The 18,893-nt window shown below is 29.7% G+C and overlaps 2 protein-coding genes across 4 annotated transcripts in view; one reads left to right on the top strand and one right to left on the bottom strand.

Moving 5' to 3' along the window:
- LOC118066630 (WD repeat-containing protein 47) overlaps positions 1-18,893 on the top strand; it is a 38,547-nt gene that overhangs the window by 3,369 nt on the left and 16,285 nt on the right. Inside the window, exons 1-6 of one of the 3 annotated variants that reach the window (XM_035082811.1) lie at positions 879-1,277; positions 9,174-9,867; positions 10,102-10,714; positions 10,800-11,148; positions 15,860-15,970; positions 16,053-16,128. In XM_035082811.1, coding sequence (XP_034938702.1) covers positions 1,213-1,277; positions 9,174-9,867; positions 10,102-10,714; positions 10,800-11,148; positions 15,860-15,970; positions 16,053-16,128 — 1,908 coding nt within the window. In that variant the 5' untranslated portion in view covers positions 879-1,212. Of the gene's footprint in view, positions 1-878; positions 1,278-9,173; positions 9,868-10,101; positions 10,715-10,799; positions 11,149-14,597; positions 15,213-15,859; positions 15,971-16,052; positions 16,129-18,893 lie in introns of those variants that run through there. The other 2 variants (XM_035082812.1, XM_035082816.1) reach the window with 2 other exon arrangements.
- LOC118066631 (uncharacterized) lies at positions 5,962-8,393 on the bottom strand. Its single transcript, XM_035082817.1, has 5 exons — positions 8,151-8,393; positions 7,466-8,032; positions 7,221-7,368; positions 6,791-7,149; positions 5,962-6,711 (listed from the first exon to the last, which is right to left on the bottom strand). Exons 1-5 carry the CDS (start codon positions 8,172-8,174, stop codon positions 6,289-6,291), a joined length of 1,521 nt encoding a protein of 506 aa, XP_034938708.1. The 5' UTR covers positions 8,175-8,393; the 3' UTR covers positions 5,962-6,288.

Raw genomic sequence — 18,893 nt, 5'->3', positions numbered from 1 at the left:
AACTCATAACCATTTTCAGAATTATTTTATGATGAAAATTATAATTCATTATCAAATTTAATATGCAATTTTTTTTAACATTTATGGAATTTTTTATTAATTTTCAAGTCTAATCTCTAATCAATTTTTTCATTAAAAGTATTTATTTTCATTCAACTTAATTTTAATTTTTATCCAATTTTCGTGTAATGCTTCTACCGTTAGATAAACTTTTTTTAAAACCATTTATTCACGTATTTAAACTGAGCAGTTTAAACTTTTTTTTTAACTTTAGATTTTTTTTTAGTACTTTTTAATAAAAAAGCTCTCTATTTCTATCTTAATCAAACTATTCTAAAAAAAATTCATATTCAATTACTTGGTTCATTTTTTCGAGTCAAAAAATTTTGTTATATATGTTTTACCTCCCATCAATTTTATTTTGAAAATTGAAAAAAATTCAATATTGAGGAATTTTATTGAATTAAAATTCAATTACAAGCACATGTGTAGCCCGGAAATTGAAAGTCCGAACAATTTCGAGTTAGACTGATGAATTCAAGTTGAGTATAGAGATGGAGAAATTGCTAGCAATAGTATAATTTTACACAAGTTATATAAATAAAGTAGTAAGAATAATCATGTCGTACTGTGTGGAATGGGCAGTCGTGTAGATTTTATTGGCTTTTATTTTATTTAACTGCAACATCGAGCACGTTGTGAATCCCTCTTATATGTCGGGTAGATATAGAAGAGACAGGATGAAGAAGAAAAAGCTAAGGTAGAAAGAAGCTCCTCTTCTCCACCACTTCACCGCTTAGCTCTTGAGTTTTGCAAGGTGAACGCGCCGTATGTGTCTGCACATTCAAGCCTCAGTTTCATTCGTAGCTCCTTGTACTCCAGACCGCGAGTGCAATTGCAATTTGTCAATAAATCATGACTAAATATTTTTATAATCATTCAAGTCAGTTAAAAAGCTCAAACAATTAAGTGAATATTTTTTCGTCAATTGGAAAATTAATTTTGAAAATTGTTCCAAGTTTTTTCTGTTGAATTTTTATACTGAAGAGATTTAAAGTGCAAAGAATGTCTAAAGCAACATCTGTGTGATTTATTAAGTCTTCATCAACTTGAGTTTAATAACAACAATCATTGTTTAAGAATCAATATAATTTAATCAATGATTTAAGTAGGGGTTTTAAACATAAGATATGGGATTTAATTTACATCAGGATGGTTGTGGTAACGTCATCAGAAGTTGCAGTTGTTGAGGATTTCTCAAAGGATACTCTTGGGAGGTAAGAAGAGAAACTTATCTAAAAGTCTGTCACATAAATTGACACTAAGAAAATTCATTCTTGTCGGGTTTGTTATGAAAAACACTGGATCATCATGATGGAGATTGTCTGTAGGTACTTACTTTCAGGTCGGAGAAATCCGTCTTCAGGGTATGTCTTATGGTATTATATTAATGAATAGTGTGTAGGAAGAATCAGTAATATTGATGATGGAATGGGCCTACTTGAGTCCATTTACTCTTTCATCATATTGCAAATCGAATGCAACATGTTTTCAATTTAATCAGTGTTTTATAAAACAGGAATTTAGATTTTTTTTTATTTTTCACTTAAGTATTAGTTTGGTTAATGAATAGGTGATCGATGTATCGATTTAAAACTTGACTTTATTATGTGCATTTATTTATTGATAGTTGATTATAATTATTTATGATAAAAATACAATTTGTCATGGTTGAAAAATGCTTTAGATGTTCTTTTTACAAATTATTTCATTTATTTGGATGTATAAATTTGGAGTAACTGTAATTCTGTGTATTAATTTTCATTTAATTATTTTAGATTGATTGTTGAGTCTATAAATACAGTAACTAAAGATGATGATGAAGAAATAAAAATTCCAAAGTATTCAAACAAAACCGGATTTTTTAAATAAATATATTTATTTATAGTAATAATAATAATAATTTGTTATTTGAATAATTTATTAAAATTATTATCTAAACTAGATAAATATAAGTGAAGATGTACATACAGTCAATTACGAAAGTCCTCTAGGCCGGAACGAACGTTGCACCAGGAGCTAAAACATCTCAGCGTGTCGGTTCTCATATAAGCTCACTATGCCCCAGATTTAATTTTTCGTCAATTTTATAGTCCATTTACGTTCTATACCTTTTTTTTTAACGAAAATTTCTAGACCTTTACCTTTTTTCCAATCAACTTATTTTGTTGGTTTTAATTCAAATTCATTATCTTGAAAGACGACTAAATAAATTAATCAATGATTTAGAAAATTTATTACAACAACTTAATGTAATTATTCACTTCAAGTGCAAATGTATAGAACTATAAGGGTTATAAAAATTGATTTTACAAAGTGTATGTAATGGTGAGGATGAACAAGTTCATGGACAGGTTACAACTTTGCTGGACCAGTCCTTACTTTACACTCTCCATTACTGTATATATATATTTTCTGTCTTCCTTAACCCAAGAATTAGTAAACATTGACAGATGTGCAAACTTGAAAGTAGTTATCCGTTTAGTTGAATCAGTTATTTTAAATGAATTTAAATAGTTTGAACATTAGCTAAAACTATTTCAACATTTAAATAGTTTTTATCAATAAAATTTTTTTATTTTCCCTATCATTAATTATTTTTTTTAGAAAAGCGTTTTCTTCAAGCCATTTTTTATTATTAACTAGAAAATATGTTATTCACTTATTTATTGATAAATATAAATTAAACGGATCATAATATACCTATAAAAGTAAATTAGAAATATATCTATATTTATTGATAATGTGAAAGCATAATTTCACTCAATTTCGCAAACAACTTCAATAAGTAAAATTAGGTCATAATCAATTTTCTGTCGCGTGAAAATGATTTATACTTAATTAAATAAAAGAAAAAATATATATTATTAAGAAGTAAAAAATTTTTTTACAAGATATTTTTTAAAAATACATTACTCTCATGGTTTATGCATTTCTAGAAAGATTCACAACCGTTTCGAAATCTCACGTGAGTCTAAACGAGAGTCCGTTACCGCAATCTCATACGTAAGGTCTTGGTGAATGTCAGGGTCTTTGTCATTGTCATTTATACGGAGTTGTGGCACGCGAAAAATAATTTATTGAAGATTTTTCAAACTAAAATCAAGTCATGCTCACATTAGAGATAATGTATGATAACAAGATAAATTAGATATCAAAGGAGGTCTGGAAAAGCGTAAAAAATGTGAAAAATGTGTGTCTAATGATAGATAATAAGTCATTGTGAGCTTTTTATCAACTCAGTGTGAATAGAGAGATGAGATTTAAAGATCGATCATCCTCGTGAGTTCGAGTTGCGTCACGCGAATTTTGGGGAGGTTCGATGCCCATCCAGCGCCGCGACGCTTTTCAGAAGACGAGAGTTAACGTAAGAGAAAGAGAGAACGGTCAGTATACCGCGTGAGTGCGGTCTGAGCACGTGTTTCCGGTTGTGGTTCAGTTATCTTCTTTTTTTATCAACTCCAGCTATTTCATTTATTTTCTTTCTACTCGACTAATGGTGATTTAGTGAATTTTGTTTATTAGTTTTTTGGGTCGTGAATGTTGGAATTTAAGAAGCACAAAAATTTCCGAAATAAGAATCGGTAAAAATGCCAAAATTATTTATTTAACAATTTTGTATTTCTTTATGACAAAAACATTTTTTTAAACACTATTCTAATCACAAAATTATCTGCATGAAATTTCTCAAATAATTTTATTTCTTTTATTGATCATTATCTTCTTATTCACAAGTGTTTCTTTAGACATATTTATATAAAATACAAAAGTTTAATTAATTACAAGAATGAGATAACTATTTTTTCAGTTTAATTAAATAAATTAACTTAAAAGCCCTTAGAATAAAAAAAAGTCCTTAATATTTTTCTTCTTAACACTTAATTCTATTTGATATAATTTTTCTTAATGACTTAAAAAAGCTTCTCGAACTAATTTTTGAAATGTTGTAACTTATTAACTATATAAATGTCAGTGTATAATGTAATGGATGTAACATAATATGTTTAAGACAAAAAGATGCGTGTTTTTTTTAATTAAAAGCGTTCGATGCCGTGACGGAGTAAAGAAAAATGAATGAAAATCACCGTTATAATCAACTTTATTATTAAAACCTGTCTGTTCGTATTATTTCCTCATTAAACACATTATCATCACTAAAATAGAATTTATTTGAGGAATGTCTTTTTCTTTAATTTCTATTTCCGGTGTACTTTTTCGCAGATTCATTCATCAAATATTTCTATAATGTATTTCAAATGGAAGTGATGAGTAGTATAAAGCAGAAATATAAGAATAAAATACTCGTTGATGCATAGTAACGAAAAATTTCAGCGTGTTTAATCTCTCTTTAATCTCTAACCCTCCAGCTCATACTTCATGTCTGGGCTTGCTCTAGCATGTGAGGAATCGAAGTACACTTTGGTTGAATATTAATGACACCCATTGTAGCACCCAGTTTACTATCCGACAAATTAAACTGTCCGCAAGGAGAAAGGAGAAAAAAATCCTTAGACAATCATGAATCATTTCTCCCTTGTAATAAATAAAAATAAAAAAAAAGAAAGGCTCACAATTCTCAGGGATTTTTTTCTGGAATAATTCCTTGGGGTTTAAGGTAAAGAAAAATTGTACTTCTTAACAGTCTACCCTTTGTTCAATTTTTTTCATAGCTTTCCTCATCTCTATCATAAACTTTGAACGAAAAAAATATTTACTGCTTTAATATAACATGAATGTCTGGCAGTTTTATGGAATATTATTTGTCTATTGTCATCTTCAAACCTTTTTTATAAATATTATTTTTGCAATCAATATATTATATTACCAGGAAATAATACTTCTATATGAATTTATTAATTAGTGAATTCATTACTCTTTTGATTCTATTTATTTATTAATTAAATCACAAACAACTCACAAACTTCATCTGCTCCTAATGAATATTTTAATTAATTACTGATGTTGAATACTTGTTTTTTAAAAGCTATTTAGAAAATAGGTGGACATGTTCCCATAGAAAATGTTAACAAATGTATACCATAGTTTCATGAAAATGTTTAAAAAATAAAAATAGATGGTAGAAGTTTCCCATTTGCTTGAGCAAACTAGGAGTCGAATAGCGAGTGTTTCACTAGCCTTCTTCCCTCAAGGGTCAAAGGTGCGACGTTTCAATGGGACCATTAGAAGTATGTAATGGATCTCTTTCGTGAATCTACGATCAAGAAAAAAGTTGTATCATTTTATGGAAAATGTTTAATAGCATGTGGGAATTTTTTTCCATAAATCCTTTTTTTTTACTCCATAAATTGAATTTTTTCTCTCAGGCGTACAAAGTATTAGAGGCTGCGGTAAATGAGTAGAAAATTGTTGGGGAATTGAGGAAATGTGAGGAGATTTTTATAAGATACGCATCGTAGAATCTGTATATCCTACAGGCAAGGTTATTTGCTTATTTTTCCAATATCAAAAATTGAAAAATCTTGAAATGATTTTGTTGTAACCTGGAGGCCATACCATGCTCTATAAATTATCACGTGAAGTAATTTTAGTATTAAACTAATTAAAATCATTTATCATTAACCAATCCTTTTCTTTTTTTTCTTCTTCAAATTTGTCCCTTGTCTTATTTAATCCCAGGGATTTATTCGGTTCATTTAATCTCAAAGATAAATTACTGACAATCGAATTATTCTCAAAGTTCAGTTGACTGGTTGTTAACACTAGTATTTCATTTCATTTCACCCCGAAATACCAAGTTTTTTCGATGTATCAATTCTTAGCACGTAATTTTTCCAATTCTTTAATGGAATTGTTTCTAACTACTTTTTCTTATTTTTAGTTGAGTTAGAAATGTTGTAAACAACTAGAAATGTTTATTAATAAGTTAATTATTATAAAAAATTATATAAATGATTATTTATTATTCATTGCTCTAATTATCACCAGTGGACGGAATTCGATAAGGATTTTAATGACGTTACATCATCAATAATAAATATAGTACGAACAAAACATAGAAATGGACCAACTTAATTACACTATGTGAAAATATTTGCACATTGGAATGTGGATGACAATAATAACATAACATAAACAATAAATTGATGAAGTATAAAACAAATAATAAACTATTTTAATAGAAATATAAAAAATACTAAACTCAATAGTAATTAATTCTATCATATATAAATCAATTATATTCTTAGGCTAAAAATAATTAGATTACTTTTACGATTGATAATAATTAGTTCCAAAATTATTCCGATTTGGAACATATCCTGTAGTTGATAAACCCGATGATTGCCATGGAGCTGATTCTTTGCTAACTGTATTTGTGGCAGTGTTATATGAATTATCAAGATTATAAGCAGTAAAAGGAAATGTTGGTGGTGCCAATACGTTAAGTGAAGGATAGTTTTTGTAAGAATTATAGAAGTCGTTAGCAGCTTTCGATTGATAATTAGACTCTGCTGGAATCTTAGAGGTCTGTAAATTTATTGAATCCATTTGGGGAACATAACGACTATGAGGACTTACTCCAACTTCAAATACTTGTGGTTGATTGTAATTAATTCTTCCATTGAAGAAAGGATATTGAATGTTTGTGATAGGTCTGTCATTGCCTTTAGCTTTAGATGATATTGCATAATCCTACAAAAGAACATTTCTCTTAATTTACTTCCAAAGTTTTGATAAAAGGATTACTTTAATGCATTGCTTTGCCATTTACCTTATGAGTAGAGTGTTGATGAATCGATTGTGATTTTACTTCTTCTGAAATATCTTTTGTAGGCTTATCTGTATAATATCCAACATAACTGACTTCTTCTTCAATTTTTTGAGAACTGTCTTGAGAAAAATTTCCATTTTCATCAGAAGATTGTGAGTTTATTTGACTAACAATCTTTGAAAAATTTTGAGGATTTGTCTTCATGATTTCTATGTTGCCATGTGTTTTAGTGTTATTGGAAATGTATAAATTATCTGGAATATTCACCATTTCAACAGGATGGTGCTGTTCATTAAGTGATGATTGTGATTTATATATTTGAAGTGGAGATCCTACAATATCATCATCAACTTTTTTACCTAAAATAATAAATAATAAAATTAATCAAGAACTTGAAATTTTTTTATAAATATTTTCTGTGTTGACCTACTAAATTCTGGAGTAGTCAATTCAAGTTGAGATAAATCTATGGTCGAGTTCGTGGCCATTTCGTGATGTTGCGAATTATGTGTTTGTTGGTTGAGCCCAGAATTGAGTCCGGAATCCACAGGGTTAGACCAGGAACCTTGTTGTTGGGCCTGCATAAAAATAACTATTGACACCTCACTACTAATCTTTATTTATAACCTACTGTTCATTTATCTTAGATATTAATACAAAATAAATTCAACTCACATTTTGAAGATCTCGCAGTCTAATAATTTGATAGCCTTGAGATTGAAAGATCGGAAGAGATCTGTAAATCCGTAAGTTATTGGGATAAAATGGATAAGGAGGAACACTTGGACTAGGATAGATTGAAGGCATAGCTTGCTGGGGTAATTGTGCAGAGTTGCTTTGAGAAAGTCCACTTATATGTGCACTTAATTTCTGCTGGAGTTCTCTATTTCGTTGAAATTCAGCATTTAAGTCACGTGGTTGAAATTGATTTGGAGCAGTTGGAAAACTTGGTGATGGTCCAAGTATTCCAGGTTGTCCAGATGATTGGTATGGTCTATAATTCATCATCCAAGGATATGGCCACGACAGAGACGACATAGATTGAAAATTATAAGGCATTTGTCCAAATTGGCCATAATAAGGCTGATGATAGAGTTGATAAGGTTGAAAACCGGGTTGATAGTGATTTGGCTGTATATTTGGAGATAAATGTCTAAATTGTGACGGTTGATCGAAGCCTGGTTGAAGAGCAATGTCACCAAATGTTGATGATATTAGCAGCCAAGTTGTCAATATACGAAACTAATGAACAATTTTTACGATAAGAATCCATAAAAATAAATCAAAATAGAATGATTTTGAATAAAAAATAATAATGATTAAAAGTAGTAAAGAGAGTGTGAAAAAATTATCGCCTTACCAATGAATGAAATGCGATCTCCATAACGTCCAGCTAATCTTGTCGAAGCTCAATGCAAGACTGAGTTCGTGCCACTTTTGAGTCCGATAAATTCAGTATTAACATTGCTGACTAAAAGTTTCAAGTTTCCTTGTGCTTTTATCGCTATTCAATTCTTTGAATTTTTATTATTTCTCAATCAATTATAACCCATATACTTTTTTACTCGTACGTAAAATAAGTACTAAAGTAAGTGGGAATAATAAATAAATAGTTATTCTTCCACCTTGAATAAAAACGAGAAGTCTTGAGAGAGTTTCAAGTACGATTTAGACTTTTAGAGAGATCCATCAGGAGGCTTTTGATGCCGGTTAGCTTCTCAAAGGCCAGACATCCCCCAGACCGTAAATCCCAGTGGAATAAAAAGCAGCATTAACGCATTCATTCGAAACTTTTTAAGTTTTTTCTAGATTCTACACTCTTATTTTCTCTATCTTCGTTTTATTCTTTATTCCGATATTTTTCTTTCTTTCATCCATCTCTCATTACCTAAAATCACTGCAATGTTATTCTTTTCTTTCTACCTTCTCTACTTCCTTATTATATTCAATGCATTCGTAAGCACTTTCTGCTTGTCAGCAAGTGCAGTAACCTTAGAATACTATACCAAATTTCATATTAATTCCTGTTTCAAGTTTGCAGTATTTCGCAATAATATTATTAGCCATTCATTTAATTAAAATTTGCCATAGTCATCTTCTGATAACAATAGAATAATAATCTGTCACTAAATTTAATTTTTATTATCGTTGAAGAATTATTAATTTTTTAAATATTTAATAAACATTTTTTTAAACAATTCAAAATAATAATAAATATGATATGAAATTAATAGGATTAAGGAGAAATTATTCAGCATGATAATAAAGAAAAAGTTATTTTTAAAAAATAAAAGCTGAATTAAATGTTTTTCTTCATCTAAAAATAAAGTAGACTTGAATGTTTGAATAATGCATAATCTAGACACATAATACTTGATTTCAGATTGCGGATTCGGTACGTGATGCCGGCGGCGCACCTGACGCTGCGTGAGGAGGACGTGGTGCGACTGACCCTAGAATTTCTTCATGGTCGCGACCTTCACATAACGCAGCTCTCACTTGAGCGCGAAACAGGCGTGATAAATGGTCAGTACAGTGACGATGTACTCTTCTTACGTCAGTTGATCCTTGATGGACAGTGGGACGATGTCCTGGAGTTCATTCAGCCTCTTGAAGCATTGCCTGACTTCGATATGAGAAAGTTCACATATTCTATTCTACGTCACAAATATGTAGAACTACTTTGCATCAAGTCCGAAGCAAACGTTATAGCTGGAACTAACGGCAGTGTTGACAATGCTGTGGAAGAGGTTGTCAAAGTCTTAAGTGATCTGGAGAAAGTTGCACCATCGAAAGAGGAATACAGCAGCCTTTGTCTTCTGCTCACATTACCAAGACTTACAGACCATCTTCAGTACAAAGATTGGAATCCAAGTAATGCTAGAGTTCAATGTTTTAAAGAAGTTCATCCTTTGGTAGAAAAATTTTTACCAGGAGATAGGAAAGTAGACCCAACTCATCCGATTACGACTGCAAAAAATGATAGACTTATTCAATTAATCATCAAGGGCATTTTATACGAGTCTTGTGTTAATTATTGTCAAGCCAAGGCAACTGGATCTAAGGATAGTGAACAGGTTTGTTATTGTTCTTATTAACTACATACAAATAATACTTCCAATTAAAGTAAATAATTAGATATTTTTAACAACGTTGTCTTTATCAATTTTTAATTAGTAAAGAAACAACTGCTCTTAAATTATATAAGAGTATTAGTTAAAACTAAAGAAAAAAGTAAAAGTAATCTAATTATAACATTGTTGAAAATTTTAATTGGCAAAAAAAATATTCACAAAAATCTTTTTTTTTAGGTGGAGATGAGTTTCTCAAGACTATTAGATGGCTCAGTAGGATTTAGCGACTCGGATCTTAGTTTATTGTCTTGGCTGCAGAGTATTCCTCCTGAGACGTTTGCGGTGCCTTTTGCTCAGCGGACATTAAATGTAGATGTAGAGAGGTTGGAAAGACCATCCTTGGAGACTTCTTGGACTGAACACATGCTAATAACGCCAATAAAGCCAAAGACCTTCCCACATAGTGCAATGCCATTTACACGTCCGCGATCAGCAGCTGATATGATGTCTAGAAGTCTTGTACCAGCTTTAGAAGCTGGTCTTGGACCTAGAAGTCCTGGTCCAAAACATACTGCTCTTCCTTCTGCTGCTTTAATGGCTCTTTCTACTGGTGATATTAATAATATGTCACGATCATCTTTTGCTAGCTTTCATTTAACTGGATTTAAGAACAATAAAGTTATGAATACTAGTGTTGATAGGCTATTTGAGAATGAAGGAGACGTTTTTCTTAGCTCTAGTTATGCTGAATTTCAACAACTACCATCGATTCAGGAGACAATCGCTAATGCCAATGTAAATCAGCCAAAAGTACCACCAAGAACTCGAGGACAATCTCAAAGTCCAGATGGTAATTATTTTTTTAGTTTAATTAAGATATTTATTGTATGAGAAACAGTTTGAATATTTGAGTGACACATAATTGTTTATTTTAGGAAGTAAAATAACTCCATCGACAGCTTCGACACCAGAGAGAAGAGCTCCAGGTCGTGAATCACCCGCATTATCAACCGCAAGAAGTTCACGAAGAGATTCCTTAGCAGAAAAACCTACTGGTATAGCGGCAAAAATACCTGAACCCACAGCGATACCTACGCGTGGAGCTATCACTGGTGATCATCTTGATCAAAGTTACAACGGTGATTTATTTAAAGAATATCAAAAACAAAAACAAAGACTTCAAGAGACTATACAACAAAAAGAAAGGGAGAGAGATGAGCTTGTACGTCAGCTTTCTGCCCCTATTTCAGCCCAAATGGTGGACAATAGACTTCAAAATGAAAGGTAAAAATTTCTTTTCAACTCACAATAATTTTTTTTATTCTATAGGAATATTTTTTCACCAACTTGAAACATTGAATCTTTGATAAATCAATGTAAATCCATGAACCAGTGATCGTTTTCAAGCTTTCGTAGACAAACTACAACAAAATTTCATTATTCATTTCTGAATATTTGGATATTTTTTTTAGATAATACTTTTTTTCATGTTAATTACTTCATGATGTTACACATTTCCTTCGAATTATGGTAAACAATTTAACACTAGCTACGAAAGGTACTATTTTGCATATAATTAGAAAGGATTTAAGGAAATTTCGTGTAGAATTCAGCTAGAAAGAGTTTTTCATATTAAATTAAGATTTTGTGTCATTAATTAAAACTGTAAATCCAATTCATAAAGCGAAAAATACATAAGCTGAATATCTTCTTTTTTTCATCTATGTATGCTAAATATTTGGAAAAAATTACAGTAATAAAATATTTTAAGCTCCTAAGTTCGTTAAAAGAAAATGTAAGAGATGCTATAAATTCAGGTTTTTTATCTTTCATAGTGGTGTTAAAACAAGGAAAAAAGTGTAGATAATAATTATTTTGTATATCATCATGTAACATAATTCAGTTGTTTATTCTAATGAATGTAATTAATTTATGTTTGATTATCTAAAGAAAGTTGTTAAGAAATAATTGATAGAACGTGCTATTGAATAGTTGGAGATATGGTAAATTACGACAGTGAGTTGAGCAGAAAAATTGATTATCTCCTTTGAAATTTTAAATTTAGTATTTGACAGACGAATTTGCTTTATGTTTTTCTTGAGGGCTAACTTGTTATGGTTTTAAACCCCCTTGACGAACCAGAATAGCACCGTTGAGTCTAGACATAAGCGTGGCGCCGATTGGGAATTCAAAAGGAAATAAAAAAAACTGTGAAATAATGAAAGGAAAATTATTTCCGTCACCGGATGTATGCTAAAACTCATTTTAAAAAAGTATTCGCGACGTTTTACTGAAAAATTTTATTAATATCAATCTCATATACAGATCATATAGAAAAAAATTCAGATAATTTAATAGGAAATCAGTCAATAAAATTCTTGATTTATTTGATACTCCATTACTTTGATTACTCGATAGACAACTGGACTATAATAAAAGTTAAATAAATAAAAGAATTTGAAAGTGAAAATCTTGACGCGTGCGCTCGTTAATGTCGTGTAACGAGCTAAAATTACCTTGGCATGAAATGTCAAGTGCAATGCCTATCTTCTAGGGCTAAGAGGTTTGCAATATAGTTGAAGGAATGGTGGGCAGTAAAATAAGTAACTTACTTCGACTTCATCGACTGCTTCTTCTTCATCTTTTTCTTTCATCTCTGTTTCCTTATCGTTTTTTACCTCTTTCCTTCTTATTTTATTCATTCCTCCATTCAATATCATTTCTCTTCACGAGCTGAAGCGAGCATTGAACGATAACGTCTCGAGGACGATCGTAACATTAATATTCAAGTAGTCACAGCTTCTTGAATGATTTGCGGCCAATGACTCTCTTCCAATCCATCAGATCAGTTTCTTACAGTTGTTTCTTTTACAAACAAAATCCAGTTCAATTTCACTCTCGAACTTTTTTTTATCTCAAGTCAATCAACACTTTTTTATCATTGGATTATTAATTACACGGTGATAATTAAGTTTTATATTTTTTTTCGGCAAATTAGCTAATCTCAATTTTTATTTTAAAACAGTTAAAAAATGTTGAGTCAGGTGAAAGTTATTGTTTCAGAGGTGTTTGATGTGATACAAAATAATAAGTGTGGTGAATTTTTCAAAATATTTAGCAATTTAATCCAAACGAAAGTTGAATTGATGTGTCATCAGCAATTTATACAAACGGAAACCGGAAACACGGGTGAAGTCGCACAGCTATATGAATAAAATAAAATCACGTCACAGCTATTCACTGATGTATTCTCCTATTGTCCCTTTGCACAAGACACACGCGATTGTGTCCTCGAATTGAGGAAGACGTAAACTAAAGGCCAGCAAAATTATCATCACCGTCATCAATATTAAATTTCAATTTAAATCACATCTTCATATTTTATTTCAAATCCTCTGCTTATTAATCATGAATTCTAGATGATTCGTAATTGAGTCCACCTACATGTTTCATCATAACGCACATTAATTAGTACATGATGGCATTTGTCATTGGATTTAAACTCGACAAACGAATCATTGTTTACATAAAATATGTTTTATACGTTTGTACTCATGATCTCTTGTAAAATATTCATCACGCACTGAGACTTATCATGAAAACCATCTGTATAAATAAAGGTAACTCCTGAAAGTTCTAGACTAGAAAGTATTTCAAAGATTTCATTGAGCATGAGATGAAGTCGAAGTAATAGAATCGTTCATGAAGGTATCAGTGTAATAAAGTATATATTTAAGCAAATGAATATAAAACACATGTGATTTAGCTGGTGTTGTATCGTAAAATGAAGAATAACAGCCGTTAGTTCTTATAACACGACAGATGTTAGATGTTTTCTTGGTCTAGCATTTCAAGAACTCACTACTTTTACCATCCTCTTCTTGGTCGTTGTTTTAAAAATCTGTTTCACTGTGTTTTGGAATCATTTATCCAACTGTCATAGTTTCATTCTCATGTCATTTGTACATTTATTCGTTCCAGTTAAACCCTTTTTCACGTTCTAAATTACTTTTTGTTTATCATTTTTCTGATGTTATTCTAATTTTTTTTGCTCATTTCTTTGTTTGTTTTTTTTTTATTTCATTCGAAAAATTGTTGACAGCAGAATTATTATAAGACTTAGTCAACGTTTTTTAAAAACTATTATCTTTTGTTAGATAAAAAAACTATTTATATTTTAAAATAGTTATTAAATTTAGACTTTATCATTAAGTTGATTGTTTTTGAATTAGCATTAGAATAACTAATTAATTCAAGAAAAACAATTTTTTAATGATTTTTTAATAACTCAATAAACCAAAAATAATTTTATAATTATTCTATTTATGGTTATTGTCTTTTTAATTGAGATCAATTAATCAACACAATCTAACAAAAAATTATATTATATAAAACATTCTTAAGTGAAATATTGAACATTCGTATACTCCAGACTCTAATTGAAACTTTTTCTTATCTTATTTAATAAAATAATTACTTAAAAAAAAATTGATCATGTTCTCACATCATTGATAAATATGTCTGATACATTATTTTATGACGTTGAAAATTATGTCTGATATAAAATGCGAGTGTAATGAAAGCTGTGCACTGATGGAGGCGTTGGCTATAAGAGATATAGTTTTGTTACGTTGTTTGAGGGAACGAATGAGTGAGAGCCTGGCTCACTCACTACACCAGCTATTGAAGCCGACTCTGTACTCTGCGTTGAGCTTCCCCAGAGGTGGTAGTGTCGTCTCCAGTATCTCTTCTTCAATAAGATTACAACTTGTGCGTCTTGCAGTCGACACGCAGTCTATTGCAAAATTGCGAATGTGCTTGTTACTCAACACTTTAATTATCAGTGATTTTAATTTTATTTATACCACTTGTTGCATTTGTCTATCAATATTTACATTATTCATGTGCTCTCAATCAGCAACAAGAACTTGGAAAAGTTGACAATCAGTGATGAAAAGCTATCAATATATTTTTTTATCATTAATAATTAATTATTTATTTTTTATCAAAGGTTTCTTTGACATTAGTGAGACTTTGTTTAATAACATTCAGTGACATGTAATTATTTTGTGATGAAATAACTTTAATTAAATAAATAGTGAAGATAATTATTTATTGTTGATAGTTGAACTTTAAGTGAATTTCATTATATTTATTATTTATTGATTACTAACGAAAATTTAAAGTTATTGCAAAATGATGTATCACAAGCCAACTGTACCAAGATTCCGTATAGCTGAAAGAGTTGTTGTGTCTAATAATCGTCCAGCTAATACCAGTAAACTATACGAGCACAGTAGTACATGTAGTTTGCGGAATTCTGGTAGTAATTTATCCAGCATCAATCGGTAATTTTACAGATAAAAAAGATAATAAAAAATGAGGATAATAATACATGTGGAGTGCACTCGGTCTATTTATGCTAATGATTTGTCATCCATCATAATCTTTGGATTATTCTTTACTAGAAAATCTAATCAATGATTGAATATTCGATATGGATCGTAGGATAAGTTGACTAGGAATTGTAATGTAAAATCATTGTTTTCCAATTTCCAAAAGAAAACTAAACAACAGTCTATTGAATGTTTCTTTTATAGTATTGTATTATGGAGTTTATTTCATTCAATGAATTTAAATTTGTTTATTGATCAATAGAAAATATGTTGAATGAATAAATATTTGCTGAAGAAATTTTATAGATAGTTTATAAACTTGTGTGAAGTTAGAAAAAAATTTTATTCGTTGAATAAAGTGAATAAATTTGCAACACTATTTATCTTTTTTACGGATACTTAAAAAAGTTTATTCATTTATTACCTAGTCAAAAGAAGAAAAAAACAGTTTTATTGAGTATACTGAAAGCAACGGAATGGTTTTTTTTTTTTATTTATTCATAAACTTTCGTTCTCACGATTTCTTTATTTATTATTCTACTAAATAATATTTAAATATTGCTAATAATCATAAGTAATATTTTATTGCTATTTTCTAGTGGAAAAACCCACTTGCCAAGTAAAGGACCATCTCCAGTACACCCTGGAACGCCAAAAAGGTCTGGAATCCAATCTCCAAAGCCAATTCTTAATGGATCTGATCCAATGATGTAAGTTACTTCATTGTAATTAGTTAATTGAATTATTTCTTTAGTAATTCCTAATTCAAATTTAATTATTTTTTAATTTTAGACGACACAATTCATCAGGCAATGTTTACGATTCGAGAATCCCTGAAGGTCACTATGACACCGTAAAACCTGTTAAGGTAAGATAAAAATTAGAAAAAGAGAATATAATGTTTTTTTTTGGCATTTGAACTTCATTTGTAATTAGTCCAAGTCTCAATCAGTCATTTTAGTCATCATTGATTCTACTTTTAAACCTCAAGGTTTAACTATTAAACTTTGCACCATAAAACTCTAAATTTGCAAGAAAAAAAAATGAGAACAAGACTTGAACAACTGCGACTGACTCATGACGTAAGGCTTATAGAAATGTGTTGTAAAGTCAAAGAGAATAGAGTCTGATCATTTCAGTTTAATAAACAAGGACGTTTTAATCGATTTTTCTTCGCTATAATTATCGATTTTCTTCATCTTAATTGTCACTTATACACAGATATTTTATCTCTTAAGCTATTAATGACTACAATAGTTAAATATAATCAGGAATTAATTTCAGTGATCAGTTTTATAAAGATATCTTGCAAGTTGAGTTTTAATTACCTTTTATTAAATAAAAGATGATTTTTAATGGCGATTTTTTTTTTTGGTAAAAATAAGTTTAGAAAAAAACAAAAAATAATGGAAACTTCATGGCTGATGATGGCGATTATGATTGATTCGTTCCGGGAATTACGGTTGAAAATTTTTACAAAATGACTTAATGATCTAATGATTCCAATTGATATAATTTAACAATCATTTATTCGCTGATAATTAAAAATAATCGGGCCTTTCTGATGGCTTTTGATACGCCTACTTAACTACACAGGAGTGTCTTAAGTGGCTTTAGTTCCGGCATTTTATTGGGAAAAAATGCATTATACAATTATTGAGATAATACATCAATATATCTATGTTTCATTTACATTTCAATACTCTGTTTTACTTGACTGACAAAAGCAAATGCTGTTGTCGAGCAAACAAAAAGGTATACTAGGCCTTCTGTACTTTAAATAGTATAAATAAGTAATTCTACGAAGATACTTGACTAAAGGTGATTCATAAATGATATGAATGTTATAGCATATCAGAAAAAAATATTCTACAGTTTTTATGGAAGATTACTTTTAATCTTTCGTAGTCATAATTGTGTCGTAAGAGGTTGAAATTCGATAATCTGTATGCTTTGAATTGTGTTAGGATTTGTGATAGATTAAATGAATCGACAGAATTTTTACTTTTTAAAAGATCATTTGAAAATCACAATAACATTCATTCAAGAAACTAGTTTATTCATTGAATAAATTTTCTTTACAAATTTTTAATTAATTTGTTTCGAAAAATTTTAATGAATTTTTTTATTGTAAAACCTTGGTTTAGAATTGAATCTTTCAGTGATGGGAAATTCTTTATTTATATATTTAAAATATTCAACAAATGCTCTTATATAGATAGATAAACATGTAGGTATCGATTGAACGGCTGAAACAATTGTCTCGTAAGATTTTCTCAAGTGCATTGAATAATAATTCATACATGCTCATTCTTCTGCCTTCATTAGTTCCTCATTCATTCAAATGATGCAATCGTGCGATACAGTGATTGCGCTATGTAATTTGTTATTTTCCACACTGCCAAATCGATGCGTTATGTGATGCATCTAAAGGAAGGTAAACCGCGTGGGCAGAACAGAATAAGTACTTCCTAGATCGCGATGTCGTTATCTTAATCCACTTGTATAGGTCTAACGATATGCTTCACCAAATAGATTTATTATTATTATTATTTATGATGATGTTCATAAGTAATATGTTATTTCTGTCTCATCTTCACAATACCATGTAAGATATTTTTTCATTCACAAACTCTATCAATCCCAAGTTTTATAAGATTCACATAGATCAAGAGAGTATTTCTTCATTGTTTACTAACAAATATTTTTATTAATAGAATGCTTATTTTTAAAAATAATCTTAATAGAGTTCATTATAATATTCAACATAATTTTATCATTAAATCTGTATGGATATACAGTAGGTGTAACGCCAGTAGCTGTCATATGTAACTTGATTCACTGTTTACGATGTGGTTTTCTCAAAGTGTCACTTTTTTTTCTCTAAACTAAACAACTGCCACCTTTTCATCAAGGTAAACTGCAATCCGCTTTATAAGATCTCACGTAGGTGTTGTAGAGTTACTGTTCGTGTGTAATCAGATCTCCAGCTGTTTTGTCAACTTTGCATGACAATTAGCCCTGACCTTGCTCCCATACAATAAGTTTTTTAATACACATAAGTTGTATAATTATTAATTTTAAGTTTAAATATCTTACTATGATATTAATATACATAAATTCCCAAGTTTTCTTTAGCATGAGTTATTCTAAATTACCTACAATTTCATGCTCTGAAAAGAAATCTTGATCAACCAAATCTTTGTGAGAAAATAAATAAGTCATTTTTTTAATAATATACAAAATCACGGTCATTCTAAAAGAGATGAACTATTTTGATATTTTAAATTGATATATTTAAACTTTCTTAAATATTTGAAATAATACATTAGCAAAACAGAAAATGATTTTTTTTAAGTTAAAAACCACTTCATTTAATAAATTTAAGTGAAAGATTAAAAACGGATTTAAAAACGTGTTGAGCAGACTCTTTAAAATGAAACTGAATATTCCTTTGTACTGCTGAAATAGTTGGTTCATTGTTATGAAATTTTTTGCCGAGATATCATGATAAATAGAGTGAATGGTTGTTGAAGAGGTTGTAAGACTCATATGATTATCACGAGCAGCATTCCATCGCTCTCTTTCCTTTTTGCATTGACTCAGGAAGCAATACATGTTCTTCTGATGATG

Source organism: Chelonus insularis, unplaced genomic scaffold, assembly GCF_013357705.1.
Source record: "Chelonus insularis isolate UGA/USDA-ARS -01 unplaced genomic scaffold, ASM1335770v1 contig_351_pilon, whole genome shotgun sequence".
Taxonomy (NCBI): Eukaryota; Metazoa; Arthropoda; class Insecta; order Hymenoptera; family Braconidae; genus Chelonus; species Chelonus insularis.
Note: the sequence above shows the minus strand (reverse complement) of the source record. Positions and strands in the feature narration are given on the sequence as shown.